General features: G+C 43.3%; 1 protein-coding gene across 2 annotated transcripts in view; it reads right to left on the reverse strand.

The window, feature by feature from the left end:
* The window catches only part of myo18ab (myosin XVIIIA b), a 221,290-nt gene that overhangs the window by 124,447 nt on the left and 78,953 nt on the right, over positions 1-17,890 (reverse strand). For both annotated transcript variants that reach the window (XM_061878303.1, XM_061878302.1), the window contains 4 exons: positions 16,994-17,059; positions 14,918-15,046; positions 4,687-4,830; positions 4,524-4,613 (listed from right to left, as the gene is read on the reverse strand). In XM_061878303.1, coding sequence (XP_061734287.1) covers positions 4,524-4,613; positions 4,687-4,830; positions 14,918-15,046; positions 16,994-17,059 — 429 coding nt within the window. The remainder of the gene's footprint in view (positions 1-4,523; positions 4,614-4,686; positions 4,831-14,917; positions 15,047-16,993; positions 17,060-17,890) is intronic.

A 17,890-nucleotide genomic window follows, 5' to 3' on the forward strand; every position in this document is an offset into this window, starting at 1 on the left:
ATTATAAATAAGTATGTCAATGACATGTGCATTATAAATAAGTATGTCAATGACATGTGCATTATAAATAAGTATGTCAATGACATGTGCATTATAAATAAGTATGTCAATGACATGTACATTATAAATAAGTATGTCAATGACATGTGCATTATAAATAAGTATGTCAATGACATGTGCATTATAAATAAGTATGTCAATGACATGTGCATTATAATTAAGTATGTCAATGACATGTGCATTATAAATAAGTATGTCAATGACGTGTGCATTATAAATAAGTATGTCAATGACATGCGCATTATAAATAAGTATGTCAATGACATGCGCATTATAAATAAGTATGTCAATGACATGTGCATTATAAATAAGTATGTCAATGACAGGTGCATTATAAATAAGTATGTCAATGACAGGTGCATTATAAATAAGTATGTCAATGACATGTGCATTATAAATAAGTATGTCAATGACATGTGCATTATAAATAAGTATGTCAATGACATGCGCATTATAAATAAGTATGTCAATTACATGTGCATTATAAATAAGTATGTCAATGACAGGTGCATTATAAATAAGTATGTCAATGACATGCGCATTATAAATAAGTATGTCAATGACATGCGCATTATAAATAAGTATGTCAATGACAGGTGCATTATAAATAAGTATGTCAATGACATGTGCATTATAAATAAGTATGTCAATGACATGTGCATTATAATTAAGTATGTCAATGACATGTGCATTATAAATAAGTATGTCAATGACATGTGCATTATAAATAAGTATGTCAATGACATGTGCATTATAAATAAGTATGTCAATGACATGTGCATTATAAATAAGTATGTCAATGACATGTGCATTATAAATAAGTATGTCAATGACATGTGCATTATAATTAAGTATGTCAATGACATGTGCATTATAAATAAGTATGTCAATGACATGTGCATTATAAATAAGTATGTCAATGACATGTGCATTATAAATAAGTATGTCAATGACATGCGCATTATAAATAAGTATGTCAATGACATGTGCATTATAAATAAGTATGTCAATGACATGTGCATTATAAATAAGTGTTTCAATGACATGTCCATTGTCTGGCGGTGGTTTGGCTTCAAGTGGGAAGATGTTGAACAGACAACTGTAATTTTTCAACTGTGTGGCAAAAGCGTTGCTACAAAAAGTAGCATTACTGCTCATTTGTAGCATCATTTGAAAAGTCACCCGCTAGAGAATGAAGAGTGTTTGAAACTCTGCATGTCAACATCTCCGTTCTGTGCCACACCCACAAAATGCCCAAGCAACCATTTCCACATCAACACCGTATGAAACAAATATTCAACAACAGAAGTAGATAACGTCTGCAGGAACCTACCACATAGTGAAGGACATACACTATTTGATTTCCTATTATGCAGCTCATTTTTATTTGACACTTATTGAAATATCTTGTGTGACATCATGCACAAAAGTGCACTTTATTTGTTTGAAACTATTGTAGTGGCGTTCGGTAGAAAAAGTGCACTTTAATTGAGTGTTGTTTTGATATGTCATCTTAGTGACATCATGCACAAAAGTGCACTCATAGCTTGTTTTAAAATGTCTCTGACAATCTTGCACTTTGTTTGAAAATGACATGAATGTTTGTGCCACTGTGCCAATAACTGTTTCATAAATACACTTTTAGTTGTGATTTCCTTCTCTGCATGAAAGTTTAAAAGTAGCATATATGAATGCAGTATGAAGAAGAATGTTTGAATGTAGACACATAGAATCATCATACTGCTGTCATTATATGCATCAAGTGTTCATTCAAGGCCAAGGCAACATATCCACATATATATGCTGTATGGTCACATGACCTAAACATATCCATATATATATGCTGTATGGTCACATGACCTAAACATATCCACATATATATGCTGTATGGTCACATGACCTAAACATATCCACATATATATGGTGTATGCTCACATGACCTAAACATATCCACATATATATGCTGTATGGTCACATGACCTAAACATATCCACATATATATGCTGTATGGTCACATGACCTAAACATATCCACATATATATGCTGTATGCTCACATGACCTAAACATATCCACATATATATGCTGTATGCTCACATAACCTAAACATATCCACATATATATGGTGTATGCTCACATGACCTAAACATATCCACATATATATGCTGTATGCTCACATGACTTAAACATATCCACATATATATGCTGTATGCTCACATGACCTAAACATATCCACATATATATGCTGATTGCTCACATGACCTAAACATATCCACATATATATGGTGTATGCTCACATGACCTAAACATATCCACATATATATGCTGTATGGTCACATGACCTAAACATATCCACATATATATGCTGTATGCTCACATGACCTAAACATATCCACATATATATGCTGTATGGTCACATGACCTAAACATATCCACATATATATGCTGTATGCTCACGACCTAAACATATCCACATATATATGCTGTATGCTCACATGACCTAAACATATCCACATATATATGCTGTATGCTCACATGACCTAAACATATCCACATATATATGCTGTATGCTCACATGGCCTAAACATATCCACATATATATGCTGTATGCTCACATGACCTAAACATATCCACATATATATGCTGTATGGTCACATGACCTAAACATATCCACATATATATGCTGTATGCTCACATGACCTAAACATATCCACATATATATGCTGTATGGTCACATGACCTAAACATATCCACATATATATGCTGTATGCTCACATGACCTAAACATATCCACATATATATGCTGTATGCTCACATGACCTAAACATATCCACATATATATGGTGTATGCTCACATGACCTAAACATATCCACATATATATGCTGTATGCTCACATGACCTAAACATATCCACATATATATGCTGTATGGTCACATGACCTAAACATATCCACATATATATGCTGTATGCTCACATGACCTAAACATATCCACATATATATGCTGTATGCTCACATGACCTAAACATATCCACATATATATGCTGTATGCTCACATGACCTAAACATATCCACATATATATGCTGTATGCTCACATGACCTAAACATATCCACATATATATGCTGTATGCTCACATGACCTAAACATATCCACATATATATGCTGATTGCTCACATGACCTAAACATATCCACATGCCCTTATGTGGGCCTACCGAGGATGTCGTGGTGGTTTGTGCAGCCCTTTGAGACACTAGTGATTTAGGGCTATATAAGTAAACATTGATTGATTGATTGACATATATATGGTGTATGCTCACATGACCTAAACATATCCACATATATATGCTGTATGGTCACATGACCTAAACATATCCACATTTTTATGGTGTATGCTCACATGACCTAAACATATCCACATATATATGCTGTATGCTCACATGACCTAAACATATCCACATATATATGCTGTATGCTCACATGACCTAAACATATCCACATATATATGGTGTATGCTCACATGACCTAAACATATCCACATATATATGCTGTATGGTCACATGACCTAAACATATCCACATATATATGCTGTATGCTCACATGACCTAAACATATCCACATATATATGCTGTATGCTCACATGACCTAAACATATCCACATATATATGCTGTATGCTCACATGACCTAAACATATCCACATATATATGCTGTATGCTCACATGACCTAAACATATCCACATATATATTATGCTGTATGCTCACATGACCTAAACATATCCACATATATATGCTGTATGCTCACATGACCTAAACATATCCACATATATATGCTGTATGGTCACATGACCTAAACATATCCACATATATATGCTGTATGCTCACATGACCTAAACATATCCACATATATATGCTGTATGCTCACATGACCTAAACATATCCACATATATATGCTGTATGGTCACATGACCTAAACATATCCACATATATATGCTGTATGCTCACATGACCTAAACATATCCACATATATATGCTGTATGCTCACATGACCTAAACATATCCACATATATATGCTGTATGCTCACATGGCCTAAACATATCCACATATATATGCTGTATGCTCACATGGCCTAAACATATCCACATGTTAATAAAAGGCCGTATCGCCCTAGTTGAATGTCTGTATGATCAGGTGTCAGCTGCAGAAAAGAGTATCATTTGAAATGTATTCTGAGAGTGTTAAAACAAGCAGTGACTTGGTGTAATAAGAAGAGAAAGATGGCAACAAGACAAGTGAGTGTTCCAGCTAAGCTGTAAGAGCCAGACTACTAAGTGAGAAAAGTGTTATTGGAATGTAGATAAAGACATGGTGCTTGAAAAGAGCAAATGTGAAAGACATTGAAAGTGCATTTATGTCTCACACACTTCAAAAGTGTCTTGTTTTCTTCATGTGCTCTCGTTAGCTTACCCTGCTCTCCAGGCGGTCATTGTTGAGTCTCAGTTCACTCCTCTCTTTCTCAACTTTCTCCAACTTCTGCTTCAACTGCTGGATCTCTTCCTGGAAAGTACGTGGAATAAGACACTAGACCACTACTCTATCGACATCCAGGAAATATTCAACTGCTGCTTACATCCTTGCTACGGATTTGTTCCTCAGTGAGCTGGACCTCAATTAGAGGTCTGACCGTAGCCAAAAGTTTCCACCACGGCCAACCTTTGACACCACGATTCTTCATGATGTTTTTCTGGATACAACGGATGGCCAGATCCTGGATCTGTGGGATAAATACAACAGCTGTATCAGCATTTAAGTGTGTTTGCTGTGCAGAAGTGAAGGTGGTAACAACGTGGCAGACAGTGTCAAATACTTTTCAAAGTCTAACAACAACAACTACAGGGGAACCAACTGTCGTCTCTAATGATTCATGGGCTCCTCACATGTTTTAATCCTTTTTGCAAACGATTTATTGTTTTGCTAGCTCAATTTAAAAGCAATGGACAAGCGAGGGGCTACGACAGGATTTGTTGGGGGGATTTGCAGGTGGGCTGGTCTGGGTGGACTCTGCTATGCTCTCCTGGGGCAGAGCTGGATCTACTTTATGGGAACTATATCGGTATCTCTGGGCCCGTTGTGGTGGTGCCTCCTGTTTTTTTCTCTGACCTTGAGGTCCATGGTTTCTTGCTGGCTCGGGGTCTGGTTGTCCTCTAAGCCCTGTAGCGCCCTGTTTCTTCTTTTCCGTGTCCTGCGAGCCAAGATCTGGGGATTCTGTTCCGGGCCTGCCCGGTGATTCTCTGGTGTTTGGTATCTGTACTTGGTCTAGCTGGGTGGGGCGAGGCAGTCTCCTGTCTCTTACCATGTGTAAGATATCCATTTGGTGTTGAATCAAATAAATACAGTTAATCAACAAAGTCAAAGTATTTCAAAAAAAGTTACTTTTCATTCTCCTCAAAGAGGACTGCCATTGTTTCAGAAGTTGTGAAGGCACTGCCACACACAAATGTCAGTAAAGAGAAGAATATTAATTGTCCAGAGAACAATATACAAATATACTTTTACCTGCACACAGTCAGCTGTCTGTGACATCTTGGGTCATGTGTCCAGCGACACTCACCTGACCCAGACAGAATGACCCAGCCAACAAGTGACCCCATGTGGACTCGTATCGCCTAGCGTCTTGACAAACTTGTTGCCTTGTTTGCCACATGGAAGCGTTCTCCCACCAATCCATGTCGTTTGATGGCTTCTCTGGGGATGTCTGATGTCTGGGATCAGCCCCTTGAAGGTCGGGCTAGGAGTAGCTCTGCAACACGGCTGCTTCCTGCTCCTGTCAAGTGGTCCACAGCGCCGCTACAATGCCTCCCTGCTTGGAAGACCTGGTCAGCAACAACACTACCAGTACTCCTCCTGCTCCTGTCAGGTGGTCCACCATGCTGCCACGTTCCATCCTGACCCGGTGAGGCCGCCGCTTGTCTCTCCCCCAGCGGAATCGTTGCCTGATCCTCCTCCTGCGAGGCCACCACTGCGTCTCTACCGGTGGGATCGTTGCCTGATCCTCCTCCTGCGAGGCCACCACTGCGTCTACCGGTGGGATCGTTGCCTGATCCTCCTCCCGCGAGGCCACCACTGCGTCTCTACTGGTGGGATCGTTGCCAGATCTTCCTCCTGCGAGGCCACCACTGCGTCTCTACCGGTGGGATCGTTGCCTGATCCTCCTCCTGCGAGGCCACCACTGCGTCTCTACCGGTGGGATCGTTGCCTGATCCTCCTCCTGCGAGGCCACCACTGCGTCTCTACCGGTGGGATCGTTGCCTGATCCTCCTCCTGCGAGGCCACCACTGCGTCTCTACCGGTGGGATCGTTGCCTGATCCTCCTCCCGCGAGGCCACCACTGCGTCTCTATTGGTGGGATCGTTGCCAGATCTTCCTCCTGCGAGGCCACCACTGCGTCTCTACCGGTGGGATCGTTGCCTGATCCTCCTCCTGCGAGGCCACCACTGCGTCTCTACCGGTGGGATTGTTGCCTGATCCTCCTCCTGCGAGGCCACCACTGCGTCTCTACCGGTGGGATCGTTGCCTGATCCTCCTCCTGCGAGGCCACCACTGCGTCTCTACCGGTGGGATCGTTGCCTGATCCTCCTCCCGCGAGGCCACCACTGCGTCTCTATTGGTGGGATCGTTGCCAGATCTTCCTCCTGCGAGGCCACCACTGCGTCTCTACCGGTGGGATCGTTGCCTGATCCTCCTCCTGCGAGGCCACCACTGCGTCTCTACCGGTGGGATCGTTGCCTGATCCTCCTCCTGCGAGGCCACCACTGCGTCTCTACCGGTGGGATCGTTGCCTGATCCTCCTCCTGCGAGGCCACCACTGCGTCTCTACCGGTGGGATCGTTGCCTGATCCTCCTCCCGCGAGGCCACCACTGCGTCTCTATTGGTGGGATTGTTGCCAGATCTTCCTCCTGCGAGGCCACCACTGCGTCTCTACCGGTGGGATCGTTGCCTGATCCTCCTCCTGCGAGGCCACCACTGCGTCTCTACCGGTGGGATCGTTGCCTGATCTTCCTCCTGCGAGGCCACCACTGCGTCTCTACCGGTGGGATCGTTGCCTGATCTTCCTCCTGCGAGCCCGCTGCCTGTCCTAGCAGGGTCCTTCCTCGCCCACTGCTGAACATGGCGCCTGCATTCCCCGTCTCCTTTCCTGCGCTTGCTGCCCTGTCTGGCCCTTGCCTTTCTTGCATTCTGTAGAAGTGCCCGTCTGGCGCTCGCCTTTCTTGCATTCTGTAGAAGTGCCCATCTGGCGCTCGCCTTTCTTGCATTCTGTAGAAGTGCCCGTCTGGCACTCGCCTTTCTTGCATTCTGTAGAAGTGCCCATCTGGCGCTCGCCTTTCTTGCATTCTGTAGAAGTGCCCGTCTGGCGCTCGCCTTTCTTGCATTCTGTAGAAGTGCCCGTCTGGCACTCGCCTTTCTTGCATTCTGTAGAAGTGCCCGTCTGGCGCTCGCCTTTCTTGCATTCTGTAGAAGTGCCCATCTGGCACTCGCCTTTCTTGCATTCTGTTGAAGTGCCCATCTGGCGCTCGCCTTTCTTGCATTCTGTAGAAGTGCCCGTCTGGCGCTCGCCTTTCTTGCATTCTGTAGAAGTGCCCGTCTGGCACTCGCCTTTCTTGCATTCTGTAGAAGTGCCCATCTGGCGCTCGCCTTTCTTGCATTCTGTAGAAGTGCCCGTCTGGCATTCGCCTTTCTTGCATTCTGTAGAAGGGCCCGTCTGGCGCTCGCCTTTCTTGCATTCTGTAGAAGTGCCCGTCTGGCCCTTGCCTTTCTTGCATTCTGTAGAAGTGCCCGTCTGGCACTCGCCTTTCTTGCATTCTGTAGAAGTGCCCATCTGGCGCTCGCCTTTCTTGCATTCTGTAGAAGTGCCCGTCTGGCGCTCGCCTTTCTTGCATTCTGTAGAAGTGCCCGTCTGGCACTCGCCTTTCTTGCATTCTGTAGAAGTGCCCGTCTGGCGCTCGCCTTTCTTGCATTCTGTAGAAGTGCCCGTCTGGCGCTCGCCTTTCTTGCATTCTGTTGAAGTGCCCATCTGGCGCTCGCCTTTCTTGCATTCTGTAGAAGTGCCCGTCTGGCGCTCGCCTTTCTTGCATTCTGTAGAAGTGCCCGTCTGGCACTCGCCTTTCTTGCATTCTGTAGAAGTGCCCGTCTGGCGCTCGCCTTTCTTGCATTCTGTAGAAGTGCCCGTCTGGCACTCGCCTTTCTTGCATTCTGTAGAAGTGCCCGTCCGGCGCTCGCCTTTCTTGCATTCTGTAGAAGTGCCCGTCTGGCGCTCGCCTTTCTTGCATTCTGTAGAAGTGCCCGTCTGGCGCTCGCCTTTCTTGCATTCTGTAGAAGTGCCCGTCTGGCGCTCGCCTTTCTTGCATTCTGTAGAAGTGCCCGTCTGGCGCTCGCCTTTCTTGCATTCTGTAGAAGTGCCCGTCTGGCACTCGCCTTTCTTGCATTCTGTAGAAGTGCCCGTCTGGCACTCGCCTTTCTTGCATTCTGTAGAAGTGCCCGTCTGGCGCTCGCCTTTCTTGCATTCTGTAGAAGTGCCCGTCTGGCGCTCGCCTTTCTTTCTTGCATTCTGTAGAAGTGCCCGTCTGGCGCTTGCCTTTCTTGCATTCTGTAGAAGTGCCCGTCTGGCGCTCGCCTTTCTTGCATTCTGTAAAAGTGCCCGTCTGGCACTCGCCTTTCTTGCATTCTGTAGAAGTGCCCGTCTGGCACTCGCCTTTTTTGCATTCTGTAGAAGTGCCCGTCTGGCACTCGCCTTTCTTGCATTCTGTTGAAGTGCCCGTCTGGCCCTTGCCTTTCTTCCATTCTGTAGAAGTGCCCGTCTGGCGCTCGCCTTTCTTGCATTCTGTAGAAGTGCCCGTCTGGCGCTCGCCTTTCTTGCATTCTGTAGAAGTGCCCGTCTGGCACTCGCCTTTCTTGCATTCTGTAGAAGTGCCCGTCTGGCGCTCGCCTTTCTTGCATTCTGTAGAAGTGCCCGTCTGGCGCTCGCCTTTCTTGCATTCTGTAGAAGTGCCCGTCTGGCGCTCGCCTTTCTTGCATTCTGTAGAAGTGCCCGTCTGGCACTCGCCTTTCTTGCATTCTGTAGAAGTGCCCGTCTGGCACTCGCCTTTCTTGCATTCTGTAGAAGTGCCCGTCTGGCACTCGCCTTTCTTGCATTCTGTAGAAGTGCCCGTCTGGCGCTCGCCTTTCTTGCATTCTGTAGAAGTGCCCGTCTGGCGCTCGCCTTTCTTTCTTGCATTCTGTAGAAGTGCCCGTCTGGCGCTTGCCTTTCTTGCATTCTGTAGAAGTGCCCGTCTGGCACTCGCCTTTCTTGCATTCTGTAGAAGTGCCCGTCTGGCGCTCGCCTTTCTTGCATTCTGTAGAAGTGCCCGTCTGGCGCTCGCCTTTCTTGCATTCTGTAGAAGTGCCCGTCTGGCGCTCGCCTTTCTTTCTTGCATTCTGTAGAAGTGCCCGTCTGGCGCTTGCCTTTCTTGCATTCTGTAAAAGTGCCCGTCTGGCACTCGCCTTTCTTGCATTCTGTAGAAGTGCCCGTCTGGCACTCGCCTTTTTTGCATTCTGTAGAAGTGCCCGTCTGGCACTCGCCTTTCTTGCATTCTGTTGAAGTGCCCGTCTGGCCCTTGCCTTTCTTCCATTCTGTAGAAGTGCCCGTCTGGCGCTCGCCTTTCTTGCATTCTGTAGAAGTGCCCGTCTGGCGCTCGCCTTTCTTGCATTCTGTAGAAGTGCCCGTCTGGCGCTCGCCTTTCTTGCATTCTGTAGAAGTGCCCGTCTGGCGCTCGCCTTTCTTGCATTCTGTAGAAGTGCCCATCTGGCGCTCGCCTTTCTTGCATTCTGTAGAAGTGCCCGTCTGGCACTCGCCTTTCTTGCATTCTGTAGAAGTGCCCATCTGGCGCTCGCCTTTCTTCCATTCTGTAGAAGTGCCCGTCTGGCGCTCGCCTTTCTTGCATTCTGTAGAAGTGCCCGTCTGGCGCTCGCCTTTCTTGCATTCTGTAGAAGTGCCCATCTGGCGCTCGCCTTTCTTGCATTCTGTAGAAGTGCCCGTCTGGCACTCGCCTTTCTTGCATTCTGTAGAAGTGCCCATCTGGCGCTCGCCTTTCTTGCATTCTGTAGAAGTGCCCGTCTGGCGCTCGCCTTTCTTGCATTCTGTAGAAGTGCCCGTCTGGCGCTCGCCTTTCTTGCATTCTGTTGAAGTGCCCATCTGGCGCTCGCCTTTCTTGCATTCTGTAGAAGTGCCCATCTGGCGCTCGCCTTTCTTGCATTCTGTAGAAGTGCCCGTCTGGCGCTCGCCTTTCTTGCATTCTGTAGAAGTGCCCGTCTGGCGCTCGCCTTTCTTGCATTCTGTAGAAGTGCCCGTCTGGCACTCGCCTTTTTTGCATTCTGTAGAAGTGCCCGTCTGGCGCTCGCCTTTCTTGCATGTGTCTATTCCACACCATTTATCCTGTGATTCTGCTGCTCCCCTTTGCCAGCTGCAGCGCCGTTCCACCCGCTGCCAACACCTGCCTCTTACCCGCTGGCTACGGGGAAACATGGCCTGGACTGCAGGCCAGAGCCATTCGTGGGGGGGACTCTCTGCCAGTCCTCCACTCAACTGTTTCGTCTGTAACTGTCTTACAAGGTCTGGAATCCATTACAGGAGTGTTTGCTTGTTATTTGACTTCCTGTCCTGGTGCTCACGTTGTGTCAGTATTTCTTGTTTGCTCTCTGGGGTTTGAAACACCTTTACCTTCTTACCCTGCCCGCACACCTCTTCTCCCATTGTTAATTAGTTCATTTACTTCCACCCAGTTCCCTCTTTCAGTGCTGGATCATTTGTATTTTGTCATCTTTTTAGTCTGCTTGTGGTCTGTGTGACTTTTTCCCTGCGTAGCTTCTGGTGCACTTCCGAGCTGCACTATAGCTTTTGCTTTGTCTTTAAATTCACTTTGATTTAGACACTGTCTGCTCTCTTCTGCATTTTAGAGTCACTTTGCAAGTAACGCGCACCAGAATGTGGCTAATTTGCTCCAAAAGGTCATACGAAGACCTACTCGTACAAAACCTGAGATCAATATTCCCATAACACATGATGGAAATTCAAATAATTCCAGACACACAAAAACATTAACATAGGTTAGGTCGGCATTGCAAATGAGAATCTGTTCTTCAGTGTCTTTTCCTGGATAAATAAAGGTAAACCATATAAATATAAATATAGGAAGTGAGGATGCTGGTGTGTTATTGATGCAGATTACATAACCAGGAAGCTTCAGTGCTGTAGAAGGGAAGTGTGTTACACGCTGCTTTCCTGCTTTGTCTGAACCCCACTCAGGGACAAATGTTGTTGATAGAAATGACAGATTGTCCAAAATGTTTGAGGAAGTTGCGTGCATTGAATAAAGCTGCAGGGCTACATAAAAGTTGTGTGGATTGATGTGATCGTGACAATACAGATTCCTGCTGGGAGTCGTTCAAGTTTTAAATGCAAAAAAACTAAACAATTATAAATACATATAAAATATTAAAAAAAACTACATTTAACACCACTTTCACTTGAATTGAAGACTTATGTTGGTGATGAGTAAAGAGGACACCACTTTTGTACTTGGCTGTCTATCTGCCTCATCACATGCACCATGCAGGCTGGATCAACATGATTACATCAGGGACGCATGGAGGCTTTCTGCAGGAATAACCCACACACTACATCAGTTCTATGAACACATAACCCACACATGTAATAAAGTCATACATTCTACATGAGTTCTATGAACACATAACCCACACATGTAATAAAGTCATACATTCTACATGAGTTCTATGAACACATAACCCACACATGTAATAAAGTCATACATTCTACATGAGTTCTATGAACACATAACCCACACATGTAATAAAGTCATACATTCTACATGAGTTCTATGAACACATAACCCACACACGTAATAAAGTCATACATTCTACATGAGTTCTATGAACACATAACCCACACATGTAATAAAGTCATACATTCTACATGAGTTCTATGAACACATAACCCACACATGTAATAAAGTCATACATTCTACATGAGTTCTATGAACACATAACCCACACATGTAATAAAGTCATACATTCTACATGAGTTCTATGAACACATAACCCACACATGTAATAAAGTCATACATTCTACATGAGTTCTATGAACACATAACCCACACATGTAATAAAGTCATACATTCTACATGAGTTCTATGAACACATAACCCACACATGTAATAAAGTCATACATTCTACATGAGTTCTATGAACACATAACCCACACATGTAATAAAGTCATACATTCTACATGAGTTCTATGAACACATAACCCACACATGTAATAAAGTCATACATTCTACATGAGTTCTATGAACACATAACCCACACATGTAATAAAGTCATACATTCTACATGAGTTCTATGAACACATAACCCACACACATAATAAATTCATACATTCTACATGAGTTCTATGAACACATAACCCACACATGTAATAAAGTCATACATTCTACATGAGTTCTATGAACACATAACCCACACACATAATAAATTCATACATTCTACATGAGTTCTATGAACACATAACCCACACATGTAATAAAGTCATACATTCTACATGAGTTCTATGAACACATAACCCACACATGTAATAAAGTCATACATTCTACATGAGTTCTATGAACACATAACCCACACATGTAATAAAGTCATACATTCTACATGAGTTCTATGAACACATAACCCACACATGTAATAAAGTCATACATTCTACATGAGTTCTATGAACACATAACCCACACATGTAATAAAGTCATACATTCTACATGAGTTCTATGAACACATAACCCACACATGTAATAAAGTCATACATTCTACATGAGTTCTATGAACACATAACCCACACATGTAATAAAGTCATACATTCTACATGAGTTCTATGAACACATAACCCACACATGTAATAAAGTCATACATTCTACATGAGTTCTATGAACACATAACCCACACACGTAATAAAGTCATACATTCTACATGAGTTCTATGAACACATAACCCACACACGTAATAAAGTCATACATTCTACATGAGTTCTATGAACACATAACCCACACATGTAATAAAGTCATACATTCTACATGAGTTCTATGAACACATAACCCACACATGTAATAAAGTCATACATTCTACATGAGTTCTATGAACACATAACCCACACACGTAATAAAGTCATACATTCTACATGAGTTCTATGAACACATAACCCACACATGTAATAAAGTCATACATTCTACATGAGTTCTATGAACACATAACCCACACACATAATAAATTCATACATTCTACATGAGTTCTATGAACACATAACCCACACATGTAATAAAGTCATACATTCTACATGAGTTCTATGAACACATAACCCACACATGTAATAAAGTCATACATTCTACATGAGTTCTATGAACACATAACCCACACATGTAATAAAGTCATACATTCTACATGAGTTCTATGAACACATAACCCACACATGTAATAAAGTCATACATTCTACATGAGTTCTATGAACACATAACCCACACACATAATAAATTCATACATTCTACATGAGTTCTATGAACACATAACCCACACATGTAATAAAGTCATACATTCTACATGAGTTCTATGAACACATAACCCACACATGTAATAAAGTCATACATTCTACATGAGTTCTATGAACACATAACCCACACATGTAATAAAGTCATACATTCTACATGAGTTCTATGAACACATAACCCACACATGTAATAAAGTCATACATTCTACATGAGTTCTATGAACACATAACCCACACATGTAATAAAGAGAACTAAAAGGTTCCCAACTCTGAAATAACTACTATTCATTCCCCGAAGAGACTAATGTGTGTGATTTTTTGTGGGCTAAACAGAAATGGAGGTGCCATTGGTGTATTTAGGGATGGGCACAGTTCATATTTGAACCGATACGGTACCAATTCCTTATACCTGGGGATCGATACCAGTACAGAATGGTAACAATTGTAGGTCATTTGAGTGTTAATAAAAATGTCTGTTTTTATAATAAAATCATTTTTATTGCAGCATTAAAAAAGGAGCTGATCATGATAACTGCTGTCCAGTTTGTTGTCCATCCATTTACTACCGCTTATTCCCTTTGGGGCGCTGGTGCCTATCTCAGCTACAATCGGGCGGAAGGACAAGTCTCCATCTCATCGCAGGGCCAACACAGGGAGGACATGCAAACTCCACCGAGCCCGGGATTGAGCCCAAGACTACTCAGGACCTTCGTATTGTGAGGCAGACGCACTAACCCCTCTACCACCGAGTTTGTTGTCAACATATTATAATACTGCCAGCAGTGCAACGTGCATCTTAGTTTTAGTTTCCATTTCAAATTTGGAGCTGTTAAAATTGCCATGCAAAATGGTTAATGCTAATCAGTAACATATCAATAACAAAGCCAATATATTATTAGTTTGAAGCTCGCGCACTTTCAGAAAAATGGAGCCTTACTGACGTTGGAGCGTTTTTGAGTCAATGACAGGGGGAAATTTGCTGAAAATGTAAACATTACCTACAGGTAAATGGCCAAGTGGCGAGGTGAGTGGGCAACATTGGGGATGTCACGCACAAAGATCTTAGGTGAATCGGTTCCCCTTAGGACTCGCGGCATACAGTCAGTGGCAAAAAAAGAGCACTCGCTTCGGTACCCATCCCTAACTGTAAAATGATGGAGGACAATTGATACACTCTCTAACTGTACTGAGGTGTCACCGCCATAAAATGTGCAAACATATTACCTTTCTCTTTTGAAATGCTTGTCTGGCCAAATACCCCCTGCAGGCAGCCTGAAACAGAGATATGTTCCTTCTGGTCTGAACTACCCTCTGCTCCTCCAGCCTGGACAAAGTCCCTGCTCTGAAGAACACCTGAAAATATCACAAAGGTAAACCACAAATTCATTGTAACAAGATTGTGATCGGAAAAGGTATTATTCTAAGATCTGCTGTAGAACTAAGGTAATTATACAAACCCCGTTTCCATATGAGTTGGGAAATTGTGTTAGATGTAAATATAAACAGAATACAATGATTTGCAAATCCTTTTCAAGCCATATTCAATTGAATGCACTAAAAACACAACACATTTGATGTTCAAACTCATAAACTTTTTTTTTTATGCAAATAATAATTAACTTAGAATTTCATGGCTGCAACACGTGCCAAAGTAGTTGGGAAAGGGCATGTTCACCACTGTGTTACATCACCTTTTCTTTTAACAACACTCAATAAACGTTTGGGAACTGAGGAAACTAAGTGTTGAAGCTTTGAAAGTGGAATTATTTACCATTCTTGTTTTATGTAGAGATTCAGTCGTTCAACAGTCTGGGGTTTCCGCTGTCGTATTTTACGTAGGGCTATATAAATAAACATTGATTGATTGATAATGCGCCACACATTTTCCATTGGAGACGGGTCTGGACTGCAGGCGGGCCAGGAAAGTACCCACAATCTTTTACTACGAAGCCAAGCTGTTGTAACACGTGGCTTGGCATTGTCTTGCTGAAATAAGCAGGGGCGTCCATGATAACGTTGCTTGGATGACAACATATGTTGCTCCAAAACCTGTGTGTACCTTTCAGCATTAATGGTGCCTTCACAGATGTGTAAGTTACCCATGCCTTGGGCACTAATACACCCCCATACCATCACACATGCTGGCTTTTACACTTTGCGTCTATAACAATCCAGATGGTTATTGTCCTCTTTGTTCCGGAGGACACCACGTCCACAGTTTCCAAATATAATTTGAAATGTGGACTCGTCAGACCACAGAACACTTTTCCACTTTGCATCAGTCCATCTTAGATGATCTCGGGCCCAGCGAAGCCGGCGGCGTTCCAGGGTGTTGTTGATGAATGGGTTTGGCTTTCCATAGTAGAGTTTTAACTTGCACTTACAGATGTAGCGACCAACTGTAGTTACTGACAGTGGTTTTATGAAGTGTTCCTGAGCCCATGTGGTGATATCCTTTACACACTGATGTCGGTTTTTGATGCAGTACCGCCTGAGGGCTCAAAAGGTCCGTAATATCATCGCTTACGTGCAGTGATTCGCTGAACCTTTTGATGATTTTACGGACCATAGATGGTAAAATCCCTAAATTCCTTACAATAGCTCGTTGAGAAATGTTGTTCTAAAACTGTTTGACAATTTGCTTACAAAGTGGTGACCCTCACCCCATCCTTGTTTGTGAAATACTTAGCATTTCATGGAAGCTGCTTTTATAGCCAATCATGGCACCCACCTGTTCCCAATTAGCCTGCACACCTGTGGGATTTTCCAAACAAGTGGTTGATGAACATTCCTCAACTTTATCAGTATTTATTGCCACCTTTCTCAACTACTTTGTCACGTGTTGCTGGCATTAAATTCTAAAGTCAATGATTATTTGCAAAAAAAATCAAAAAAGTTTATGAGTTTGAACATCAAATATGTTGTCTTTGTAGCATATTCAACTGAATATGGCTTGAAAAGGATTTGAAAATCATAGTATTCTGTTTATATTTACATCTAACACAATTTCCCAACTCATATGGAAAAGGGGTTTGTATTTACACGCTGAAAGGAGAATATGAACTTTATAACTTAACAACATGTTACTACCTTTTCTCTATTTTGCATTAACAAATAGATTGTGCAAACACGCAAATATATGATTCATTCAATGCTAATTTTCTTTCGAAAATGAAAAGTTATGGCACAATGACTGGAATGTAGAGGATGAAAGTCTTTGGACATTGGCTGTAGGAGAAACAAGTGATAGAAAGCAAAAAAAGAAGATAAAGAAATCAACGGATGTGTGCTTCCACTCACCCTGCTTAGTCCCATGTGGTAGTTGCTTTTCTCCAAATCCAAACACTCCAGCAATTCCTCCACTGCCTGCAACCAATAACACAATATATTAAATACACTAACACTATATATATATATATATATATATATATATAAATATATATATAAAAAACCCATCCATCCATCCATTTTTTATCGCTTATTCCCTTTGGGCTTGCAGGGGGCGCTGGTGCCTATCACAGCTACAATCGGGCGGAAAGCGGCGTACACCCTGGACAATTCGCCACCTCATCACAGGGCCAACACAGATAGACAGACAACATTCACACACTAGGGACCATTTAGTGTTGCCAATCAACCTATCCCCAGGTGCATGTCTTTGGAGGTGGGAGGGGCCTATCCCCAGGTGCATGTCTTTGGAGGTGGGAGGGGCCTATCCCCAGGTGCATGTCTTTGGAGGTGGGAGGGGCCTATCCCCAGGTACATTTCTTTGGAGGTGGGAGGGGCCTATCCCCAGGTGCATGTCTTTGGAGGTGGGAGGGGCCTATCCCCAGGTGCATGTCTTTGGAGGTGGGAGGGGCCTATCCCCAGGTGCATGTCTTTGGAGGTGGGAGGGGCCTATACCCAGGTGCATGTCTTTGGAGGTGGGAGGAAGCCGGAGTACCCGGAAGGAACCCACACATGCACGGGGAGAACATGCAAACTCCGCACAGAAAGATCCCGAGCCGGGGATTGAACCCTGACTACTCAGGACCTTCGTTTTGAGAGGCAGACGTACTAACCCCTTTTCCACCGTGCTGCCCTATATACAAAACCCCCTTCAAAAATAGAAACATTTATACATGATATTTGACAGCAAAGTTTGGGAAGCTGACATCTTAGGCGTTTGTTTTGAATGCTCTGTCTATACCACAACAT

Source organism: Nerophis ophidion, linkage group LG18 (genome assembly GCF_033978795.1).
Source record: "Nerophis ophidion isolate RoL-2023_Sa linkage group LG18, RoL_Noph_v1.0, whole genome shotgun sequence".
NCBI lineage: Eukaryota > Metazoa > Chordata > Actinopteri > Syngnathiformes > Syngnathidae > Nerophis > Nerophis ophidion.